The 25,234-nt window shown below is 42.5% G+C and overlaps 2 protein-coding genes across 5 annotated transcripts in view; one reads left to right on the forward strand and one right to left on the reverse strand.

Moving 5' to 3' along the window:
• Positions 1-18,701, forward strand: part of FOXP3 (forkhead box P3) — a 33,021-nt gene extending 14,320 nt beyond the window's left edge. The window contains exons 2-10 of the mRNA XM_042452429.1: positions 5,826-5,962; positions 7,469-7,552; positions 7,970-8,042; positions 8,152-8,278; positions 12,582-12,660; positions 13,476-13,638; positions 15,386-15,462; positions 16,725-16,826; positions 18,162-18,701. Coding sequence (XP_042308363.1) covers positions 5,843-5,962; positions 7,469-7,552; positions 7,970-8,042; positions 8,152-8,278; positions 12,582-12,660; positions 13,476-13,638; positions 15,386-15,462; positions 16,725-16,826; positions 18,162-18,434 — 1,098 coding nt within the window. The 5' untranslated portion in view covers positions 5,826-5,842 and the 3' untranslated portion in view covers positions 18,435-18,701. The remainder of the gene's footprint in view (positions 1-5,825; positions 5,963-7,468; positions 7,553-7,969; positions 8,043-8,151; positions 8,279-12,581; positions 12,661-13,475; positions 13,639-15,385; positions 15,463-16,724; positions 16,827-18,161) is intronic.
• A 76-nt stretch (positions 18,702-18,777) lies between these two features.
• The window catches only part of CCDC22 (coiled-coil domain containing 22), a 31,921-nt gene continuing 25,464 nt past the window's right edge, over positions 18,778-25,234 (reverse strand). For 3 of the 4 annotated variants that reach the window (XM_042452411.1, XM_042452412.1, XM_042452413.1), the window contains 8 exons: positions 24,496-24,615; positions 23,525-23,641; positions 23,339-23,440; positions 22,703-22,810; positions 20,740-20,835; positions 20,568-20,627; positions 20,374-20,448; positions 18,778-19,235 (listed from right to left, as the gene is read on the reverse strand). In XM_042452411.1, the coding sequence (XP_042308345.1) occupies positions 19,122-19,235; positions 20,374-20,448; positions 20,568-20,627; positions 20,740-20,835; positions 22,703-22,810; positions 23,339-23,440; positions 23,525-23,641; positions 24,496-24,615 (792 nt within the window). In that variant the 3' untranslated portion in view covers positions 18,778-19,121. Of the gene's footprint in view, positions 19,236-20,373; positions 20,449-20,567; positions 20,628-20,739; positions 20,836-22,702; positions 22,840-23,282; positions 23,441-23,524; positions 23,642-24,495; positions 24,616-25,234 lie in introns of those variants that run through there. The other variant, XR_006102212.1, reaches the window with a different exon arrangement.

The raw sequence follows: 25,234 nt of genomic DNA on the forward strand, positions 1-25,234 counted from the left end.
ATAAATTAGACTGGGAGAATGTCCGTCTCTTCTCCCAGAGCTTCTGTATTCATAATTTTCAAAGGATCCGCTTTTATGTCACCAAGCTCCACATGTCTTCAGAGATCTCTTTTCCACTGTTTAGATATTTAGGTATAACATGTACCATTAAGTTTAGAAATGCATCAGTGGTTCCATAAGGCTTCATGCAGGAGGTATGCTTCCTGGCGGGCCAATCTTCCAAATACGTTAGTGCTACATATAATATCAGTTTATTTCAATGTCTTGTTTCCATGCTTTAAAAGGCTTCTGCTGCTTTTTAGAAGATGAAGGCCAAAACATGGCAGTCCTGTTGCCAGCAACCTGTGGTTCAGGCAGAAGCTGTTCTCTCATCTCAAAGTACAAAAGAGGTTATTATGCCACTATTCAGCAAATGCTTTAGGCAATGCTATATATTGTGATTGCTGCAGGAAACATTTGCATTTTCTGCAGCAAACATGTAGAGCAAAGAGGAGTGAAAAAAGACTTTTTAGATTTTAGCAATTTATCACACAAGAGGGAAGTGCCCAAATCCTGTGGATAAATGGGGTTTAAACCTGGGAATATCCTGCAACAGCAGGATTGTTTTCAGATGACGTTGTGTGACTCGGGCATTAATGTGACATTAATCTGTGCAGAAAGCCGCAAAATCGTGCCACTTTTTAACTTTGGGAAAAAGCGGTGCCGTTTTGTGGTTTTTTGCATGGGTTAATGTCAAAATCACCTGACATGTCTGAAAGCAATCCTGCTCTTGTGGGATATTCCCAGGATTTAAACCCCGTTTATCCATGAGATTTGGGCACTTTTCCTCTCATGTGATAAACTCCTTAGACACCAGCTCCCACAGTCTCTCCTAAGGCTAAGACTGATGGGAGTTCCAATCCAATGAGATCAGGAGGGCTGAACATTTCTCACTCCTGATGTAAGGTGTAGAAGCAAAATAGTACATGTATGCATCTAGCATACTTAACTGACTCCTGTTTCCCCCATATATTTGCATGCACATTTTACTTTCAAATGATATGCTTGTTGTGCAAAACACAAGATTCCTAACGTAATGGAAATAAGACCCTGGAACAAGGGGGAGAAGCTGCCCTTGCATTGCCTTCTGGTTCAACAGGAAATTTAAGGAGGTATTGCATACCTCTTTGCATTAATTACTGACAATATGTATGTAAGTTAAATGTGGTTGACATCCTGTACTAATTTATGTAGGAGCTGGCCCCATTTAGTGCAATGGTCTTACCCCTGGGTAGTCATGTAGAGGATTAGTCTCTCTTTCCAACTGTCTAGGCCACTTTAGTAACCAGAGTTAAAGGCAGTCTTAATATTCTATTGTGAAAACACACTATTGTCTATATTAAAATCAAATATACTCCCCCATTCTTCATAGCTCTCATCAAAACTCATAATCATACACTTATTAGCTCTGAAATGAGGCCCATTGAGTATTTATGGCATTTATTTCCAAGTGAGCAGGTGGAAGATTGCAGCTTTTGCCCTCATCTCCAATTGAAAAGTAAACCCAAAATAACAGTTATATTTGTTTACATCCGTCAGTGAATCTTCCAACATTTTTGCCTTCTAAATTTATTTAGCTTTGTATCATAGTGCCTTCTTCCATATTTCAGATCTCACTTCTGTTTGAGTTCCCCCAAAAACCCACACGAAATTTTGAAAAAGTATGTTTTAGCAGTTCCAGTCTCTTTATTACACATGAGTTTATAATTTACCTTTCTACATTTCAGCATTGACATGGATTTTATTGTCGACTATTCTCATGATGTTTGTTAATTTGGGGTTGGAAGAAGGAAGGCTTGAGGAAATATTTCACTGAATGCACTTTGCTACTATTTTCAATATAATTTAACACTGCTGATAACAATCACAATAGCAAAAAGTTTCTCTCTTTCTCCCTGTGATGTTTCATCCTTGACTTTCCATTCCCAGTGCTGAAATTTAGATGATTCCTGTTCAGAGAAGGGCTACTTTCACTACTCTATGAAGTGCCAAATGTGTTGTGTACCTTCAAGTTGTTTGCAATTTATGAACATCCTAAGACAAACCTATCATGAGGTTTTGTTGGCAAGATTTGTTCAGACGGGGTTTGTGCTTGCCTTTTTGTGAGGCTGACAGCCTGTGATTCTATGAAGTGCCAAATGTGTTGTGTACCTTCAGGTTATTTCTGATTTATGAAGACCCTAAGATAAATCTTTCATGAGGTTTTGTTGGTAAAATTTGTTGGCAAGATCTAAGGCTGAGAGCCTGTGACTTGCCCAAGGTCACCCAGTGGTTTCTATGGCTGAGTGGGGATTTGAACCCTGGTTTCAGAGTCCTACTCTCAAACCACTACACTACACTGGTTCTTGAAGTGTCAAGTGCATTACCTTAATTTGATATATTGTTATCTGTAGCATAGTGGTTTGAGTATTGGATTCAGACTCTGGAGACCATGGTTCAATTCTCAGCTTGGCCATGAAACCCATTGGCCAAGTCACATGCTGTCAGCCTCAGGGAATGGCAAACTATCCTCTGAACAAATCTTGTCAAGAAAACCCCAAGATAGGTTACTCTTAGGTTTTCCATAAGTCAGAAACAACTTGAAGGCTCACAACAACAACAACAACAACAACAACATCCTTGCTTGTTCCATTGCATGGTACATCACACAGTCAAAGTCAATCACAACTAAGGGAGAGATTCAGGGAAAGAACACCACTGGAAAAAAACATCAGAGAGAAACTGGCAATGCACTGAACTGTGATATATCTAATGAATAAATATATAAAAAAAGACTTATTATATCTAATGGGGAATAGCTTATTTCCAAGAGAGTTTCTACAAACAGTATGCTGTGTTGCTGCAACCACTAAAGTATGGACTATTATCTAGGATTTGTGGAAATAAAACCCAGAATCAGAGTTGTGAAGATCAGAAAGAGCACAATTTTACTTTTTGTGGAACCATGTGCTATCCTCTGCTAGTGGAAACCCCTTCACTGCAGCAGAGGTTGTTAGCACCTGAGGAAGTATATAGACGTAAGCTGGGATATATAGCTTTCTAATCACTTGGATTGTGTATTTAATGTGCAGTGTGCAGTGTGGTCACTGTATATAAACAATTCATTATTATATACATGTTATATATTTATTCTTTAGATATATCACAGTTCAGTGCATTGCCAGTTTCTCCCTGATATTTTTTCAGTGTTGTTTGTGAAACCTTCCTGTTGTGTTTGTTTGGGAAAGAACACCGGGGAATGCTGGAAAATGGGAGATGTGCTCCAGTGTTCTTGTGGAACAAAACGTATGTTAAGCTGTGTTGTCGTAAGAAGGCTTTTTTATTTGTTCTGTTTATGCTTTTCGGGTAAAACCCTTCTTCGCGTGCTGTAAAATTACAAGGTTTATACTTTTATTGGCAAGTGTTATACAAATTTATTTTTTAGGAAAAGTTTTACATTAAAAAAAACGCTTAACAAACCATCAATGCACACTTTCACAACTAGGATCAGATGTTTTACTGTGGCTTTGAGAACACTAGCATGGAAAAGCAACATGCATCAAAATGCCAGTACAGTATAATTAAAAGCACACAAAAGGTATAAGGGGCAGGTGGTAGAAGTGGATTCAGCCTTTGCATTTAAAAAGAATGCCAGCTTGGAGTTGGCTTGCACAACCAAAAGGTGTCGCTGGTTCCTTCAATAACACTGTTCTCTGCCTCCCATAATAATTTTTGCTGCTGTCATCATGCCATGGGAGCAGATCAGCAATAACGTCACCTGTGGAAATTGCAAGCTTGGCTGCCCATTTAAGCCATCAGCCAAAGAGATTTAGGCTACAACAGTGGATGCTAAACAGGGATGATACAGTACTGTTCTCTTTCTGTAGCCAAAGAGAACTGCAAGTATTTTTTTTTTTTAAAGAAGAGATTTTTGGTTATTTGAAATTGGCCTAGTTTGAATTATACTAATTTGGATTTATATTTATTTTTAATAGTCATCCAGGCTACTTTTGCATCCTCTCCCATCCTCATTTATGGCATCACAAAACAAATATGAACTACAACTCCTAGCATGCCTTGCTTTGTTTCACCTGCTGTCATTTCCTTTTGAGAGGAGAGCCAGTTGCCTACAACTTCCAGAGAGCCTTGCAGGATGAGCTTTGATGTTTTCCTTAACCCTCTGTTCACCGCTTCACTCTTTGAGTGTAAAGACTGAGGAGTTTATCAAACAGGAGGAAATTCTCTTAAATTCGAATGAAAAGAAAGTGGGGCCAGAACGCATTCACTTAAAGTCACTAGTTTAGCGCAATTACGTGAATGCGCACTGCATTCAAACTGGCTCCCCATTGCCCGAAAATAGCTTGCCATTGCCTCAAATTGCATGTGGCATTCTATCACGCAATAACGTGAAACCACATGATTGCGTTCGGACTGACTTCCCATTCCCTAAATTTGTGTGTGGCGGTCTATCATGCAATAACGTTAAACCCCATGATTGCGTTCAGATTGCCATTGGATTATACTTCCAATTCCCCTTGTCTGATAAACTCCTGAGACTATATCTGCATTGAAGAAATAATGCAGTTTGACATCCTAGACAATGAGGAAACAGAAATAGTAAAAGAATTCCCATAGCTGGGATTTAACATTGATTGAAATGGAGGCTGCAGTCAAGAAATCATAAGAAGACTAAGAATGGGGAGGGCAGCTATGAGAGAACTAGAAAATATCCTAAAATGTAATGACATACAACTGAGCACGAAAGTTAGAATCATACAAGCCATTGTATTCCTTATGACCATGTATAGATGTGAGAGCCAGACAGTTAAGAAAGCGGATAGGAAGAGAATTCATTTGAGGTTATGTGGTGCTGGAGAAGAGTGCTGAGGCTCCCATGGACAGCCAAGAAGTCAAACAAATGGGTCCTAGAGCAGATCAGACCAGAAATCTCTCTGTAAGCCAAGATGACTAGACTGAGGCTGTCGTACTTTGGCCACATCGTAAGGAAGCACGGCTCACTGGAAAAACAATAATGCTAGGAAAGGTGGAGGGAAGCAGAAAGAGAAGAAGGGTACATGTTAGATGGATGGACTCTATTAAGGAGGTCATGGGTATGAATTTGCAGGACCTGAGCAGAGCAGTGGAGCATAGGGAGTCTTGGAGATGTCTCATCTACAGGGTCGCCATGGGTCAAGATTGACTCAAGGGTGGATAACAACAACAACAACAAAGCTGTGTTAGCCAGTAAGGCCCAACTATGTGCCTTCAGGAAACAAGAATGTATTGCATCTAGGTGAAATACTCAGTTGTTATGTACTTTTCACACTGACAGTATGTTTAAGTAATTAATGTCTTGTTGTCAGTTAATGTCTAATACTGAGATGGCTCATTTTGAGGGGAAAAGAAACACTCTTGTTTTCTTTTTGAATAAAGTTGAATTTTTTTGTTATTGCCAGCTCTAGCAAACAGGATTTTCAAAACATATGACATTTCAATTATTTAATATATGTATTTTCAAAACATATCAGGTCACATATCAGTGACCAATAAGATGGTGGGGACAGAGACAGGGAAACTCTATTACAGACTCACAGTAGTACAGATCTAAGCATCTTTTTGTAAAACTCACTTGTAAAACCGTTTAATTAAAAATATTGTATGTACAGCGCTGTGTAAATTTACAGCACTTTCTAAATAAATGTTAATAATAATAATAATAATAATGTTAGGGTAGGCCACTGGGGCTCAGGGTTATAAAAGGAAAAGATGCACCAATTTTAATTAAATTTGATGAATTTTTATTCCAGAGATACTCTTTTTCTCAATGCCTGGCTCGAAGCCATCCCCTTCTCCAGTCCCCAAGAACATATTGCAGCCTTCCCCAAGAAGAGACATTCAGAACCGCCCATCAGTGCTGAAATGTGCTGGACCGTACAAGCAGCAGGTAAGTCCCAAGGCATAACACTGAGGGACAGTTGGTCCATTCTTGGCAAATATCAAGAGGCTGTTAGGGTCAGGCTGCTATTATTTTACATGCCAACTGCTGCATGTATCTTGTATGCTGGCAAATGGAACAGAAAAGATTGTTCAGATAGTAAAGAATGGTTGTTAAAACCGTTAACGGTATCACAATAGATGCCGACCTCTCCCTGGAGGATCAGGGCGAGTTACAATCAAAATAAAACATAGTAAAATAATAACACAATCCCTAATCCACAATTTAAAATACAAGAGCATAAAAATCAGTTATTAAAATCACAATAAAAATGAACTTACATATTTATTAAGAGGAGAATCATGGGAGAAACATAAATTAGATTTACAAAAAAGTATGGAAGGATAAAGTTATTTCAGGGCAGGGACGTAGCCAAGGGAGGGGTCTTGGGGTCTGGACCCCCCCTTCCATTAGAAAAATGAATGGTGCATGCTGCTGCGCCACCATGCCCAAGCCCCATTATAATGGTGGCACTTAGTCTGCCCCCCCCTTCCTAAAATCCTGGCTACGTCCCTGTTCATGGTTGATATAAAAAGAAATTTCCTAAAGTATTAACAACAAGATAGAGTAATATTAGATTGTGTGTTACGATTTGCCCGAAGCAGACAGGCAAAAAGCACTGGCTTTGGGCCGTGTTGGGGCATGGCATACAGAAGATGCATATCCCTGGATCAGCGAGAAGCTGCTCTGGGGCTGCCTAAGGTGGCCTGAAGCCAGCTAAAAAAAAGAGCAGCAAAAAGCCAGAGTCCATTCCAAATCACTGATCTTTTTCACTCCAATGAGAGATAAAGTAGGGTGAAGAATTTATTGTTTTTAGCTGAAAAAAAGAAGAAGTTGGAAAGCTATAAAAAGAAGTCAGTAAGGAGTTCAGAAAGTCTGTGTTGTATTATTATTATTATTATTAACTTTTATTTATAAAGCGCTGTAAATTTACACAGCGCTGTACATACAATCTTTTAGTTAGACGGTTCCCTGCCCGCAGGCTTACAATCTAAAAAGACACGACACAAAAGGAGAAGGGAGAAGTGGTCGGGAAGGAGATGAAGTCCAGCAGTTCTTCTCTACCTCTGAGGCCAGGACCAAGGCAGATGGAATGGAGGAAGGGCTTGGGTTCTTAATGGATGGTCAAAAGGAGAAAGGGATGACAGTAGGGAAGGGGGAAAGTCCAGCTCATCAGCTCTCTCACATAGGCCTCTCTCCCCCTCAAGATGGTGGTCGGAAGGAGGGCTCTTCTTCTTTCAGGTGAGGCCTGTTGTTGCTGGCTTGCCTCTCTCCCCCTCAAGATGGAAGATGAAGTTGTATTGTTTTGTTATGCTTGGCTTTGTTCTATTTGGTATATTGTTTAATTGTTTTGTTACTTGGTGTTTGTCTGAATTTCGTATGTTGATTTTAATGTATAAATTAAAAAATGAATTAAAAAAAATATTACGGCAAAGCCCCTTTCCTCCTTCCTAGGTGCATTCGACATTGATGCTGAGCCAGCCAAAGTCCATCACCACTTCTCAAGACAAACAAAACCGAATAGTGCCAATCCAGCAGGTATTCCTAGGACCCCTAAATCTTTCAAGAGCTATGGGGAGTATATGAACCAGTCAATATAAGTACTTTCAGAAATCTAGAATTTCAAGATATGGTAGCTAGAAATCTACAGTGCATTTAATTTTTTAAATATTTTAACCCTCCTTCTTTGCTAGCGATAATTTCCTAGTTATTAAAGTAATATAACGAAAAAAGTTATAGTACAAAACATTCTGAGCAGAAAATATATGATGCATGGGCCTCCTCATATAATATAGGATTAAAAGGGTATCACTTTCCTGTTTGGCAGGTATCAGAGTTTTTCTGCTGTAGGCCTCCTCAAGTCAAAAATATAACACCTCTTCCAGTTAAACAGTCTGCTTAGCATCAGCTCAAGAATAAGTAGCTGAAAACAAATCTCCCCTTTATTCTTCTCAGGTCATCTTCACAGACAGCAGTCAACAGGTATCTCTTCTTTCTGGGATGTTATCACAGGATGTCCAGCCAGCAGGTCCAGGCCTTAACCCATCTTCTTGCAAGTAAAAGCAGGGGAGAAAAGATGGCATTGGTCAGCATGGGTGCTTCCTGCTTACCCTTCTTCTCTTCCCTGTCTGGCTTAGTTGCAGGGATTAACACTGAAAAATGTGGTCGGTCTCACTCTCTTCCCACAAGCCACTTCAAAGAGAGGTCCCCTGGGAAGCCGTTAGTTATGGACACCACCCTTTACTTCCACAGTCCTGTGGAAAGGTGAGCATACATATCTTCTTCTCTTTTCCCCTGCCTAAAGCATGCTCTCTTGTAACAAAAGCACCAGTTGCCTTTAAAAAACAAAATGTTCAGGTCAGGGGCTGTGCACCTCCCTCTGCCATTTCTTTCATTGCTTCAGCTGTTTTGAGTTTTCAGATTTCTCTTGCATCTGTGTTTACAAACAACCCCACAGCATTTTATCGATATTTGAAATTGGATCACAGGTTGAGTCTGCTATTAGGCAGAGTAAGGCAACTATGTCAGGCAGTAGGTGCTCAAGGGTTATGGGGAGAGGAATAGTGGTAAGATGCCACACAGCTTATTTCCCTGGGTACTGTTGCAGGTGGTGTTAAAGTAAGAATCAACTTCTGGTCCAGTTGGCTTCTGTACTTAGAAAGTTCCAGATAGGAGTCTTGTTTGGTCCTTTGCCTCAGGCTTGGTGTGCATGGGTCAGAATACTCTGGGAGCAGCCTGGAGTATTCTGGCCCTGGAATTGCCCCAACATCCCCCTGTTACCTGGAGCTTTCTGTAGTGATGGCAGGTAGCTGTTGTGATAATATATGTCTGTTTACAGGATGAAATCCCAGCTGGTTTGGTTCCAACCTTCAGCCGTTCCCAAACCAACTGAGATTTGTGGGGCATGTGATAAATTGGAATCCCTCCATTTATTAGAGGACTTCTTCCCAGATAACAAAGGGTTAAATGTTGGGGGAGGAACATTTTAATGAGGGTTTACATCACAGCTGATGAGATGGCAGTTGTCCAATGAGATGGAGAGTTAGGAAAAGTACGAATCTTTGAGATGGTTCTGAGAGAGAGATTTTAGAAAGCCTGGATGCAACACGAGGCTTTTGGTCTGTCTGTCTGTTTGCCTGCCTGCCTGTTGGCTGATGGTTTCCGGATCTCCTGAGGCAGACTATGATGAAGCCCAGGCACCTAGCTAAACAGAAACACGAAGGACTACAGTTCCCATCAGAGCTGTAAGATTAGGAATATGTACTAGTCGGTGGTGTTAGGACTTTTGCTTGTTCTACTGGCTTGGCCGAAATGACTGTACTCTGTAACTTGCACTTTCTGTTTGTATCCGGAGGCCATGTTGGTCCTTCATCTTGTGATATCCTTTTGCTTTTAAACTCTTTTAGTTAAAATAAAGCTTTTCTTTTTAGTACTCTGCCTCCTTGCACTCTTTTTTATGTGCCTTGGCTTGGCTAGTTGTTTCCTACGTTGGCAAGGGAAAGTATCTGTGAAATCCTCCAGCAAAGTCCCAATGTGTTGCTAAGGTGGAGGAGGGTAATTCATCCGGTGATGGCAGCAAGGTTGTTTTTAGATAAAAAAAGTGGTCTAAAGGGGTAGAGGGGGCATATGGAGAACCTTCACAGCTGTGCTGCCTGGCGTGGCTGCTGTTAGCACACATCACTCCTTCTGAGGTCAGAACAAGGCACTCAGCCATGTGCTTGAGGCTAGGCATCTCATTTTTGTTCTCAGAAAGAGCAATGCATAGTAGCAGAGTGGAACGCTCATGTGAATAGCCGTTGTAAACAGGTGCCTGGTATTGCAGCTGGGGGTCTAGATCTGGGAAGAACAGTAGCAAAATGTAACTTTGAAATAAATGTTTTAACAGTGTTATAGAGCAGGTTCATTGCTGAACTGGCTGAATGTCATCTGGACTATTTGCACCAGAACCACGGGATTGGGCAGTGCATCATCTGGACTCCCCGCCAAAAGGATATGGGAGATGTTTTATTTGGCCTATGCATACAGGGCCTCAGGCATCAAAATATTTTGTGCTTGCCTAACATGCAATTTATTCTGGAATTGCCTCTATCTGTGTCTAACTCAATAGTTCCACGTATTTATTAGCCTCAAAACATAAAATCATTGCTTGTACATTTAAAGAAAAGTGGGACTATGGCTTCTAGCTGTGGCCTCCCACCACCCAAATATCCTCACTATTTAATTAAAGTATTAATTAATATCTTGCTTTTCTCCCACCATAGGATTCAAGGCAACTCACAACCTTTTAAAACAGTGATTCCCAAAGTGGGTGTTACATCACCCTCTGGGTGTGGTGGGAAGATCTGAGAGGGCGGTGAGGGGAAAAGGGGCAGCAGAGGGGCTTTCAGTCAAAGTATTGGTGGCAAGAAAGACAAGGGGAACCAGCAGCCTTTAGGACCATAATGAGGATGCGGGTTGCATGAAACATCTTTTTAGGGTCCCTGAAAAAGACTTCAATTTTGGAGTGGGATGCAGAAGGAATCCAGGGATTCTTCCTCCTCTTGACTCCCAAAGCAGGAGGCTTGTGTCAACGAGAGAAAGCAACTTCCAACTTCTGAAGCAAAAAGCAGAATTGACACGACAGTCTTCTGCTTTGGAACTTAAGAGGAGGAAGAATCTCTGGATTCCTCCTGCATCCCACTCATGAAGCTGGAGGCCCTCGTGTTAATGACAGCAGCCTTCCTCACACGCAGTTACTCCCTGATCCTCCTGCCTGCCTCATGGATGGAGCCAGGCCATACCAGGAGGATGGAGGAACCCAGTCCTGCCATATCTACTCTTTTCCCACAGAGTGTTTGAAGTTCAGAGGGCAAAGAAAGGAGGTCCCTTGTTTGCCCCACTTTCTGGCCAAACCTCTTCTGTGCAGCTCCTTATGTCTCACAAGGGACATTAATGCTATGCCCTGTTTCTTCAAAAATACAGACATTTAGGGAGCAACAGTGGCGTTGCTAGGGTGGTGGTTGTAGTGTAACTCGGTGTGGTCCTCATCCTGCACACTCCTTGCCACAAAGCCAGTATGGATGAGCGATATCTCAGTTACTGCTTAAGCAGCTACTGGGTTGCTACTCCTAGAGTGACTGACTGGCAAAGGGAGCATCTGCCTAGATCTGTTGCTTTGAATGTGCAGTAGAACGATATGCCTAATATCAAGAAATACATTGGGCTTGTGGGAGGGGGCATTAGGGTTTTCACCCAAGAGGAAAGGGGATGGTAACCCAAAAAGATTTTGGGACCACTGATTTAAAATGAATACAATTTTTTTAAAAAACTTAAAAGTTGAGTTCTGTTTAAAATACACAGATTAACAGTTTTAGAAGCCTGTTTAAAATATATTAAAAGAGAAACATAATGCCCCACCATTAAAAGTTTGTCTGCCTAAATAAAGCTTTTGTATGCCTAAATAAAAAGGCATTTGCCTGTCCGTGAAAATACAGCAGGCAGGGGAACAACTCGACCTCCTGTGGAAAAGAGTTCCACAACTTGGGAGCAGTTACCAAGAAGACTTTTTCCTGCATCCTCACCAAACATGCCTGTGAGTATGGTGGGACCAAGAGAAAGCCCTCCTTCACAGATCTTAAAGCTTGGGAGGTTTATATGGTGCTGTAGGCTACATTTCAGAGGAAGAAACTGGCAAAACCACATTTGAGGGTTCCTTGCCTAAGAGAACCCTATGAAATTCACAGGGTCATCATAAGTCAACAGGTGATTTGAAGACGGATGGGCAGTCAGAGACACATATACACTTTCAAATAATTTGGACTCAAGCTGTGATATACTCTATTTCAGATGTAGCCAAACTTCTGGGGGTTTGGGAAAGCACCCTGGATCCCCTATCCATTGACGGCTGTGTAATGAGGGCTGAATAGAGTGAAGCAGATGAGAAGATTAAGCCTGCAAACAAGGGGACAAAAACAAAGCTTGGATAACCATGACCATCCCAGTGTCCTGCAAATAAAACTGATTTCCTTGAAGGAAGACAGTCAATTTTAGTTTCACATGAACATAAGAAGAGCCATGCTGGAGCAAACCAAAGGCCTGTCTAGTCCAACATTTTGTTGCCACAATGGCCAAGCAAATGCCTCTGGAAAATCCACTAGCAGGACATGAGTACAACTGCATCTTCTTTCTTCCTCTCCCCCACCACCCTGCAAGGCTGACATGCATGTGATATATAACCATCCTGAATAGTAGCCACTGATAGCTTCATCTTTCATGAATTTATCTAGTCCCTTTCCAAAGACACCCAAGTTGGTCAACACAATTGCATCTTGTGGTAGGAAACTGCACATTTTCACCAGGTGCTGTGTAAACGAAACAGTGCCTTGTGCAAAGATTTGAACTCTATGTTCTATAAAAGGCAGTACTTGCTGAGGGACTGTGCAGTGCCTGACCTCCACCGGGTCCCTGGCTGTAGAAGGCAGAGTGAACAGGAAGGGAAGCAACTTCCTTGGGAGTGTGGGTTTGCAAAACAGGTACAGTACTTGGGATTTTTTCAAGCGGTCATAACTGACGCCTGCCTTCTCTTCAGAGCTACAGCCCGGGAGCACAGAGGGGGCCATACTGAATGGCAGATGCAAGAGGAACTGGTGCGTAAGTTGGAGGATCAGGTAAGGACAACCTCAGCTAGGAAAGAACAAAGGCACACTTAAGAGCAAAGCCATATATTCTGATACCAGTTTTGAATGATTGCAATGCAAAAACAACAACACCAAAAAACAACAAAAACATATTAAGGAAAATGTTAAAAGTAGTGAGTTTGGGGAAGATTAAAAACAGATAAATAAGGATTGTGTGTCCCTAGAGTCTATAGAAATCAGGCTGAGAGGTGGGAGTGATGACCAGAAGACCAGGTAGGATGGAATGGTAGAATGGCTGAGAAAGGACATAGTAAGAGAAGCAGAAAGGCATCCATTGATGCTCTTGCACTCCTATAGTCCTCTGCCTCGCTCTCTGAGCAGTATCCTCTTTTGCATGATTCCTTCCCCCATGTGGTCAGTGGGACATGAAATTTACAGTGTATTTCTAGCCTAGGTGTAAAGAATGTGATCAAGGGTAGAATGTGCCTTTCTTGGCGTCTTTTCCTAAGATGGTAGGTGGCACATCTAGATCATGCATAAGGGACCCTGGGGCCAAAACCTGCTATGTGATTGCTGAGCTAACTAGAATTCATTTGAGAATTCCTTCCCAGCTTTCAAACATGGAGTGCTTCTCCATTCTTAAAAATGCATCTCCTAAAGCTTAGTTTCTTGTAGTAAGAGCTTTAAATATGCTGATAGTATCGTTGGCCCAATGCATGGAGTGCAACCGTCTTGAGAACTTGAAAATTAATTTGTTCCTCAGGGGGAAAGAAGTTTGCTACTCTAGATATAGATTCGAGAAACTGAATGTGTTTTTTTTTCTTCTTTGCCTCCATGATCTCTAGCTGGCACAAGAGAAGCAGAGATTGTATCTTATGCGAGCAGAACTGGCATCCAGCTCTCAATCACAGCATCCATATGCACCAGAGCTAATCCTCTCACCCCAGAGCAAAGACTCAAGGAGTGAGTTCCCCTTTTCTAACCACCATGAAGTCCATAGTAGTGCAGGTAAGAGATTAATTCACTAGGGATGGGGAAAAAATAATTGAATGCTGAAGGGAAAACAACAACGAAGGGTTTTTCCAGTGTCTGAAAACCCCAAGGAGAATCCTCTTCTTTATCTACTGGTAGAGAATTGTTCATTCTTCCTTGCAGAAACAAATAGTTTGGCACAGTAAATTCCTTTCACTCACAGGGATTGGGGGCTGGGATTCTGTTCCCACCATTTGTTTTGTGCACCAGATGCAAGGTTACTCAACATAAGGCACAAACCAACACGGGCATGTGACAACTTAAAAGAATGTTGCCTACCTCTGAGGGAAGAATGAAATTACAAGAAGTCAGACCATACAGGCCTGAAACTTCCAGGTCCATATACCAAAATCTACATACAGTGGTACCTCGGGATACGAAATACCCAGGTTACGAAATTTTCGGGATACGAAAAAATCCCATAGGGAATTATTGTTTCGGGTTACGAATGTTTTTTCGGGTTACGAAAAAACTTTTGGTGCTTTTTTCGGCTTTTTCGCACGGAATCGCGGCTTTTCCCCATTAGCGCCTATGGCAATTCGGCTTACGAAGGCTTTTCGGGTTACGAACGGTGCCGCGGAACGAATTAATTTCGTAACCCGAGGCACCACTGTATAGTTTATTCTTATTTGCCCGTGTGGGATATGGGATTTCATGGCCAATTGCACTGATATATGTTTTGTTGGTCTTAAGTCAACTCCAGCTTAAGGCAACCCTCTCATAGGGTTTTCTTTGCAAGATTTATTCAGGAGCGGTTTGCTATTTTCTCCCTCTTTGGTAAACAGAGTATATGACTTGCCCAAGATCAACCAGTGAGGTTCTGTGGCTGAGTGATTATTTGAAACCTGGTCTCCCAAAATCCTACTCCAACACTCAGACCACAACACCACACTCACTTGTCTACATACCACTGTGTTGTTGTGTACCTTCAAGTCATTTCCTACTTATGGCATCCCTAAGGTGAATCTGACAGGGGGTTTTCCTGACAGGGTTGTTCAGAGGAACCTTCCCTTGAGGCTGAGAGAATGTGACTTGCCCAAGATCCAGTGGGTTTCCATGGCAAACAGGGAATCTAACTGTGTTCTCCAGTCATAGTCCAGTGCTCAAACCACTACACTATGCTGGCTCTCACTGATGTATGGTACTTTTCCTCATTATTAGAAGTCTGCATGGTAGTAGCTGATACATCCAAATAAGGGCTATGCCTATATTTCCAGCTCCTGATAATATATCTTGCTGAAGATTTTGGCAATACTAAGCCTCAGAGATTATCCTGAGATGTATCCAGGTTCTAGATTGTTCTCCCCTCACTAATAGGACAAGAAGTTCCATTTTGCAACTAAACACATTTCCCAATACACATTTCTAGCATTCAGCTCTAGCTTAATGTCAAACTGACTCTGAATGATGGTAAGTATATGAAATCTAAGCCTCCTGCCATGTAGTTGGGATTAATTAGCTGCAAGGGACTATCCTTGAGCATATATACAGGGTGCTCTTTCACACAGATCACCAGTCAGCCTTCATAGCCTCCCGCCTGATCCACAGGGAGAGGAGGAAATACAAATAAAATTTATTATTATTATTATTATTATTACAGCTCTACTGGTAAGCAATCCTACTCAGGGCTACAACTAATTTACTGGGCTTCTAAGCAGGACAAGAAGACTCCAGTGAAAGATTGCTCTTACTAACATTTTCATCCTTTTTTTCTTCACCCCAGAAAGAAACCCCAGCATGGCCATTTACAGGTACACCACTGCCCGCCCACCTTTCACATATGCTGCCCTCATTGGTTGGGTAAGTTATTGCAAAAAGGAAATAGGAAGCCCCCTGCAAATAGCACACAACTATATATTTGCATCATTTTACCGTACAATCTGTTTTCCCATGTATGAGTGAATTCCCCCAGCACCATTCCTGCTAGTTCATGTGGCACTGATGTTCACCTCTTCCAAGTTACAGCACAGTTCCATCCTCAGAGAAGACCTCTTCCTTTGAGGCCCTGAGGAAAGTTGCTTTCAACCTGGGTCTGTTTCCTGTAGCTGACAGCTTTCTTGGGTTCACTGCATGGCTGCCAGACCCCCCTCTCCACTTTACAAGAACAATGTTGTAGTGAAGCAGTTATCAAATTACTTGCAAGGGAAACATAGGGCAGGGAGGCAGCTGAAGTTTTACATCAGTCTCACTTGGCAAAGCAGTGCCACACAGGGGCAGCTGAGTAAGAGGGGGCAACTGCAAGAAGGGCTGTCTTAGGACTTACCTACAAGGGTTATTTATTCCAATTCCCTCCAGACTCATTGCATCCTGTTTACATGATGTAGGGCCAAACACACAAATTGGATACAGACTGTTTGCACAATGTCTGCACCCAATTTGACCTTTCCTTCCCTTAAACCTAATTTTAAAATCTTACTGTTTACTTCAGGTTTTTGGCTCTCCGCAGTGACGATGGGTGGCTGCCTTCCCACGTGGTGCCTGCAAGCCAACCTGGCACTGCTTCTGTTGGCGTGAGTTGCTCTGAGGTCAGAACAAGGCACTTAGCATCAACATGGCTGGACACCTCGTTGTAACCTCAGCAGTGGCACCAACAGGGATCATGTGGGAAGGAAGCCGGCTGTCATTGCTGTGAAGAGCAAGTACTGTAATGGGGGACTATGGGGCCAGAATACTCCAGGGGCAGCCCAAAGTATTCTGGCCTGAGAAGACAAGCCCTTAGATCTTAACAAGCCAAGTACTCCTTTTGAGTATCAGTATCTGAGGGGCTACAGGTATGCCATAGCTGTGTATCCCCTGGCAGTGCCACACAGGTTGCCAGAGCATAGCTCTTCAACCATGGGCAACTACTAAGTTGCCTTGAATTGTTCTGGCAACGCCACAATAGATGATCCTGGGGCCCACTTTTCAGTCTGTGTAGGACAGCTGCTAGGGGTAAAGTTTTAATGGCACTTGCAACAAGCCAGTATTAACTGACAATATTAATGTGTGTCAGGTTCTTCCAAGGGCTGTCTTACCTGTTTTCTCCTCCAGTTACATTATAATGTTATGTTTATGATTTTCAGGCTATCCTAGAATCTCCCAAGAAACAGCTCAGCCTGAATGAGATTTATCGGTGGTTCAACAACAACTTTGGCTACTTCAGACACCACATACCTACCTGGAAGGTAAGGAGGTTTTTCATGGAGGAGAGAATGTGTAGCAGTACAGGCTGTGGAGAGTGATGGGAGTGGGGAAAGTCACCTTAGAGCAGGAGAGGAAAAGATAATAGGAGAGACGATGCATTGTGGAGAAGTATCTCTTGATGCATGAAAAGTCTTAAGCTTTGAAAACAGCAGCCCAGATTCGCCAGTTCAGCAGTTAAGCAAAGCCATAGTGACTTTTGATTTGTATACAGCTAGTCCTCCACATTTGTGGCTTTGACTTTTGCGGTTTTGATTATTTGCAATTTTATTATGTTCTCTCTAGGAATCGCTAGGTCCTCCAGTGCAATTCTGTCAGAAGTTGATCTAGAGTTGTGCTGGAGAAACTAGAGGTTCCTAGAGAAAACACTTCTCTGGGCATTTGTATGTCCTTCAGCATGATTCTATGATCAGCTTCTGGCAGATCTTGACAATAGAGTTACACTGGAGGACCTGGAGATTCCTAGAGAGGTATTTTCTTAAGTAAAAAAATAGTGTTTTTTAATTTCTGTTTTTCCTACATTCATGGGAGTCCTTCACCCCTAACCCCAGCAAATGTGGAGGTAACACTGTACTTTGCATAACTGGAAGCACAGCTTTTTTGATCATAGACTGGAGAAGCAGGATTGGAGGTGAGAGAGACAGAGAGGTACCATGGGAAGTGGGAGAGATGTGTAGACTGAAAAAGGAAAGCACTTTTAGGAACACATGTACATGTGTCAAGATGAACATTCAGAAATGTTTTGATTCTGCTTTGCCCAAAAGGCCATTTCAAATGTCAGCAGGACAGTATTAGAGACCCTCACACTTAACATGCAGGTGATCCATCACTAAGGGTTTCCAGAAGCATGTCTAGGAGACAGCTTTGTCACTTGATTTGAGGAGCTGGTGTCAATTAAAATAGACTGTGCTGGGCCATGCAGACCAATGGTCTGATCCAGTACAAGACAACCTTTTTATATTCTCTTCTCTCAAACACATGGCCGTGGTCACTGAGCATGTTTCTATTAATTTCTGTAGCAAATGTTTTGTATGTTACTATTCCCAGAACACTGTGGAAGGAAGTTAAGGGACAAACAAGGGAGACATATCAGATGGCAGTTCAAGGGGACTGAAGGCCTATTGAGAATATAAGTGAGAAGGGAGAAATGGGCATGGCAAACAGAATTAAAACTTAAGGCTGAGCCTGGCTGTGTGTGTGTTAAGGAAGCTTTAGTCCAAAAAAAGTACCTTTTTCAAGCTCTGCCACAAGATCAGGGATACCAAAGGCAGCTTTGTTAACATCCTGAAGCCTTCTCAGAGACTCTCTTCAACCCACAGAATGCCATTCGACACAACCTCAGCTTGCACAAGTGCTTCGTGCGTGTGGAGAACACAAAGGGAGCTGTCTGGACGGTGGATGAATTTGAGTATCAAAAGAGAAGGAATCAGCGTTGCTCCACTTACCCATATCCATTTCTGGGGAACCATGGAGCAGCAACACTTTCTGGACAGCCATGGGATAGGACAGCCCAGCCGAGAATAGAAAGGAGCATCTATTATAGGCCAGGATCCTCCATCCCCTTTACTGTTTCCCCAGGGATTGTGAGCTGAAGAAGTGGAAGTTGGATTCGAAGGGCCTGTCAGGGTGTGTCTACATGCTTGTTTTGAGCTGGCTTTCCATACTACTGAGGTCTAGCTGTGCTGAACTCATCACACCCTTTTGGACTACCTCTCCCAGAATTCCCCAGGCAGCAGGGTCACTGTCCATGCTAGTTGGGAGATACTGGGAATTGTAACCCTTAAAGTCAACTTTTCTGAGATCTGCACAAAATCTATAGTTGACTCTGCTTCAAAACCAGACAGCAATATTGCAAAGGTGGAGTGACGGGATTTAGAAACGAAGGCATCCTAAAATTCATATTAGCACTAGTATTCTGCAAAAAATAAAAAGAAAGAAAGAAAAGTGATTTTATTGTTTGATTCCAAGGAGAGAAGAAATGGGTTTTGCTTGAAATGTTAAGTGGAGGAAACAGTGCCTTTTGCCTCAGCATCTGCTTCTTAAGTATACAATCTGTTTCATAAGAACAGCACAAGGGGTCCACTCTCCCCCATTCCCACCAAAAATGTGCCACACTTTGGCTCAGTTTTAGGCACTCACAATGCATAGAGAGCCTGGAAGGATGAGCACATAGTTGTTCCATATGCCCCTTCTTGTTAGAGGCACAGCAGAGTGGGAGCATGGGAGACAGAGGCCAGGCCCTCAGAAGCACCAGGCTGTGTGTATTGGAAAAGAGGCCTTCACGTGTCTTGGGAATGACTGAGCAATACTGCGTTCTCCTGTTTCATGGCCCGGTAATCAACCAGAATCCTCTCCAAATTGCTCAGGGTTTTCTTGCTAGTTTCACTCTCAATCTGGAAAAGATAGAGAGAGACAAGGGTGGTTTACGTTTTTGTGTATATTTGTGATGGGAGGGAAAGCTTTCATTTAAACCAGAAGCATGCCTGCACATCTTGTTACCCAGTAGACTGAACCAGCCAATTAGGCTACCTGAAAAAATGTTGAAAGGCTGCTGTGCATTAGAACCTTGAAATGATTGCTTTCACATTAAGGAAAAGGCAAAACCAACCACCAGCACACATCGTATTTCTCATCTTCAATAGTTATAAATGTAAAAAATGTTATTAAAAGTGAAAACAGATGTCTCTGACAACTTTCAGGCTAAAGTGACATCTGGGACAAACCTTTAGTGGTAATTCTAAAAGGAATGCTTCAGTGTCCGAAGCCCCATAAAACCCTAGTTCTCTGGCAATGTTGTGCAGCAAGTGCCAATCAAAGCCAGGACTCCAATTACTCCATTTATGATTGTGTCAAGAATCTTTTTTTAAAAAAAAATCTTGTTGCTTCTACTCCTGAACCAAGGATGCTTGTTAAATCAGACAGTATTAAACACCACCCTGCTCCCAAACTGTATCACTTGTATAATACTTCATGCTTTACAAAGTGCAGTGGATCCCAAATTCAGTTTCAGGCATGATAATTCAGATCCCACTCATTGTGGGGAAGGGCAAAAAGCCACATCTCCTAAACACTGGAAATCTGCTCAACCATCCACACATTTTGTCTTTGCAACCTTAACGATGACAGGCTTGCCTGTTTGCTAAATGGAAGCCAAGACTCTCAGGATGTTAAAATTTTCTCAGTCCTCAGTCAATGTACAGCAAGACTGCACAAATCAACTAATGATACAGAACCAATAGTGAAGCCCAAAATATTTAGGTATGGACATTTACAAACTATCTCAATATTTATGTCATGCCAGAACTGACAAACTTTATAACAAGGAAAGAGAAGCAAGAGGAGAATCACAGTAAAGCAGGAAAGGCAGGCATTTTTTCTTTTTAAAGAAGGAAATGCCAAAGAGTTTTTTAGAATCTGACTAAAGCATCTTATCTTTGCAGTCATCTCCTAGAATACTGAAAGACAACACAGCCCATATATCTGAGAGCCACAGTAATTTCCTGTGCCCACATCCCTTGAGGTGAGCCTGACCTGCTCCTCTAAATCCCGGATTTCCCGTAGGATGGTGCCTGTGTCCTCAATAGTCTGGATCAGCTGACTGCAATTCTATGGGAGAGAGAAGATGCAGCATCAGCTGGGAAGGGTCCTGGGAAGGCTTGCAGCAGGGAAGGTAGGAATGCTGCTGGTGGTGGGTGACATAATTACTGCTGCAGGATGCCTCTCACCTCATGTAAGGCTGCCAAATACTTATATGCCTTCCGCACAGCCTCATCACGTTTGGCATCCTGCAGAAAGCAATGTGGAGGAGACACAAAGAGAAAGTTAAAGATTGGAAGGCCAGCAAACGAGAATCCCCCGTTCCCTGATTCCCATTAAGTTCTGATTCCCAGACTTCACCTTGAAGACCAACTCATCAGTGACAGCAAAAGTCCTGTCTAGCTTCCCAGTGAGGCCATTAATCTCCTTCTGGAGCTCCTTGGTATCAGACAAGATCTGGAGAAGCAAAACAAAAAACAAACAAACAAAAAATGAATATGAATGAATGAAATGGATAAGGAAATGACATTTTAGAAATGGAGATGAAAATGAAAAATACCTTTGAAAAATGAAATTAAAAATATCTTCGGGAAAAAAAAGAGAGGCTTCCTAATAAGAAAAAACAGCTATAAAACATCAAATGACTAGCCTTCCAGGCTTTGAGCAAGTACTAGTCTTGGTGGTCAGCATGGCCAGGTACCTTCAGGGGTCCATAAGACAGTTGGTACTTCTGCTAACTGACAAAGCTGAAAAACATAGCTTGGTGCCATACTCCTTGGTGATCAGACATTTACACAAGTGGCACACGTATTCAAAGGGCTTGGACACTATGAGGGCCCACTGTCCTAGTGACAACTGGGAGCAGTGTGATTGAAATGTTGGTCTACCAACCGTTTGTCACTCAAACATCTTGGACACATGGGCTCTGATGGCATATTCACAAGTTGCAGATCTGGCCAGGAGCCTAGCCACCCAATTTTGGGAGCAGAGATGAAAACCCACTTGTGATGATTATGAAGGCAGAGTGGTAATATTCTATCCTTTGTTATTTCTATGGACAAAATGCACTATGCTTTGTATGGCATTGTTAGAATGGAAGATTGGTATAGTTATAGACAATATGCCAGGATAACGATGATATGCTGATCTAGAGACTGTTTCTATCTCTATGGTACAAATCAGACGACAGGAAATTGTTTTGCTGTTTCCTGATCAGGCTACAGCTAGGAAACATTTTGCCTCCTTGTGGTAAAACAGTTACAGTGCCTTATTTAGGAGGTCAGAATAATTTTTAAAAAGGAGAGGCACATTCTCATGTATGGACAACCCACCCTCCATATCCACAGATTCTGTATCCAATGGATTCAACTATCTACAATTTGAAAATATTCAACAATAACCACTAAAATTCCAAAAAGCAAACCCTAATTTTGCCATTTTATGTTATGGACAACATGTGAAGTCAAAGGCTTTCACAACTGGCATCCATAGCTTTTTGTGGTTTTTGGGGGGCTATGTGAAGCCTGATGCCAGCCACAACTGCTGGTGGAACATCAGGAATAAACTCTTCCAGAACATGGCCATGTAGCCCGGAAAACCCACAAAAAATAATGCACAACAATTTACTATGCCATTGGGAGCTGAGCAGCCATGGAGTTTGGTATCCACAGGGTGGGGGGGTCCTGGAACCAAACCCCAGTGGATACCAAGAGCCCACTGTACATCCCTTAATAACTGTCAGCTTAAGAGCATGAAGAGCTAGCTGACTGCTGAGAAGAACTGTGGTCAATACACATATCAAAACTCACTGTTGATTGGACCAGAACCATTTCACACCTCCCAAGTTATCACATGAGGCTGTCATTCCTAAGATTTACCAAAGATGCAAAGCACAGTCAGAAACCCATATGATATGGGTTCCGGTGGACTGTATTACACCAAATTGTTGTGGAATTAGGTTTTTGAATGCAGCCTGCATCCTAGTAACCACCTCGTGCATGCTGAACTTTGTCTTGCATGCATGTGAGCCCTATATGAACCACTAACCAACTGCTTGTAGAGATCATCCTTGTGCTTAGCCACCCTTGAATGCTTCCTGCATATTCAAATCCAGATGAACAGCATAGCCTTTATAAGCTACTTCTCTAGATGCAAAATGTCTTGTTGCTGTTGTCTTAAATTCAAGGAGAGCACTGAAACAGTCATTTCCATCCCATCCTCAGTTTGAAGTGGAACAGTCCAGATATAACTTTGGGAGGCATTGATGGCATATAGTAGACTTAACATTCAACAAAGAACTGCTCAGATGTGTTGGGTTTCCTACCTTTGTGATCTCCTCCTTCTGCTTCCGAATGTTGCTAACAATCTCCAAGATGCGCTGGGTATAGGCAGAACGAGAGACGTCCTTGGGAAGTGATTCCAGCTCCATAACCTACAGGCAGAATGAAAACCAGAATGGGACTGGCCAAAATAAGGAAACTTGTAAAAAAGGCAAGGGATATTTAAATTCTGTAAATGTGTAGCAAGCAAAAGTATTTAGACGTAATTGTATTCTACCTGGTAAAGTAAGATTTTGTCTATGCTCTTCCAGCATAAAGGGAGGTGGTAAGCATTTATCAGATAATATGTCACTCATGTCAAGTTAGCTAGTATATTCTCATTACAAAGAGTAAAGGGACATTAGAATGGGGGGAGGGGGGGTTGACAGATTTTCATGATACTCTGTAGAATCACAATCATCTAGCATATATCCAGGGGTAGCCATGTTGGCCATATAGCAAAGTACAGTAATATCCAAACCCTCCAAAACAGTGATACTTTTACTGGCCCAACCAAAATGCACAATATACATGTTGCAAGCTTTCAAAGCTCATGTAGGAAAAAGCCTGCATCCTAGTAACTACCTCGTGCATGCTGAACTTTGTCTTGCATGAATGTGAGACCCATATAAACCACTAACCAACTGCTTGTAGAGATCATCCTTGTGCTTAGCCTCATCAGCAGCTGATCGGATCCGGTCATGCAGTTCCCTGATTTCTGAAAGGCGCTGAGAGGACTCCAGCTGCAATGGAAGGCAAAGAACAAAGGTCAAGCCTTTCACACCTTAAGGAAGGGTATCTGCTCACACTCTTTTGCTCATTGTCACCTCTTTGGAGTCATGGAGGGCCTTGAGATCCCGAAATTCCTGGATCAGCGGCACCCGGTGCTTCTCCCACTGGGCAGCCAGCTGGATGACTCGTTTGGCGCTGCTCTCAACCACCACCTGAAAGGGACAAAGAGAGGCTGAAACCCAAAGCCCCAGCATGCTGTCTTCTCTTGCTGGTATTTTTTCTCCCTACATGATGTTCACTACATATTACCATTCAACATTGCATGGAAAAAAGAAGAGGGAATATCCTGTACATCAGCAAGGCACCTCCAGTTCTCTGGGCCATACTAGGATTGGAATTAGGAAAAGTTGTTGTTATTGTTATTATTTGGACTCTGGGAATGCTCCAGCCAAAAGGCCACTGGTTCTGAGACCTGCAGTCCACCACTGTTTCCCAAGCTCTGAACTAACCATACTGAAAATATTAAACAGATGGATGGGAGTGTGGTGGTATCTAATTCATTATGGGTCATACTGAGTTTCAGGATGGTGTTCCTTCCCCTTCTATATGGTCAGAATCTCCTTTGCTCATACTGCAATATATCCCTCCCTCCCTCCCTCCCTCCCTCCCTGCTATTTTGATTCTTACCAATGAGCCATGTACAGTCTGCCCTCTCCATATGTTGGGGATCCGTTCTGGATCCCCCCACGTATGGGGAAAAATCGCCTATGCTTGTCTCATTAATTGTTATGGTGTTGCGCTCCTGCGGAGCATGCACCATCTCCCCCTTTGCCGCCTGTGGACCACATATGCTCAAAGTAGCGTATGCAAAGTCAGCGAAAGGCAAGGGTGGAGTGTATATGGTTTTTAAAATTGCCTTTCCAATTGCTATCAGGAAATCTGCAATTGTACCAGCAAAAAAATCCCAAACCCTACCTCATCCATTTGTTAAATTCCTGGTTATTCCCCATTACCAGTCAATAGAAAAGGCTTCCCCTTTCAAGTCCTGTTCTCCTGCCCATTTTACCTGCAGCTTAGCCATGTTGTTCTCTGCATCTGGTAACAGCTCCACAGTCTGTCCCTTCACACGCAGGACCTGTTCCTGTTCCGTTACTCCTAACTGTCCCTGTCGCACCTCTCCTTCCACCTGAGTAAGAAATGGATAGACATAGATGCATGCATGCATGTACATTACTAGGTACATGCATATGTACACACATATACACCCCAATTAGGATAAATGAAGAGGAAGTTCAAATGGTGCCATCATTTGTTAACATGGCAACACTTTTTGTCAGGAAAAATTCTCCTGCACGAATTGCACAGAAATCAACAGGGGGTCCCAAAGAACACGACTGTGCTGTGTATAGTCCTTGTTTGTTTCAAAGGGGCTTCCTTTAGAACCTTCCAGTGGATTGTGCTCTTTGGCTCAGTGCTGTCTTTCTCCTGCTTTGCCATCCTTCACAAGCCTCATAAAATCACATCAGGACCCCAGAATCCTTCAGTCAGCCATTCCTCTCCCCAAACTGCACCACTGCTGCTTACAGTTGCCTCAAGGGTCTATTCTGGTGGCAAGGCAGGGCATAACTTTGAGGTAGTGGTTTGAGTACTGGACTAGGACTCTGGGAGATTAGGGATCAAATCCCTGCTTGGCCATGGAAACCCACTTGGTCAAGTCAAACTCTCTCTGCCTGAGAAGGAAAGGACAACCATCTTCTGAGCAAACCTTGCCAAGAAAACCCCATGATAGGTCTATGTTAGGGTTG

Source organism: Sceloporus undulatus, chromosome 2, assembly GCF_019175285.1.
Source record: "Sceloporus undulatus isolate JIND9_A2432 ecotype Alabama chromosome 2, SceUnd_v1.1, whole genome shotgun sequence".
In the NCBI taxonomy this organism is placed as follows: domain Eukaryota; kingdom Metazoa; phylum Chordata; class Lepidosauria; order Squamata; family Phrynosomatidae; genus Sceloporus; species Sceloporus undulatus.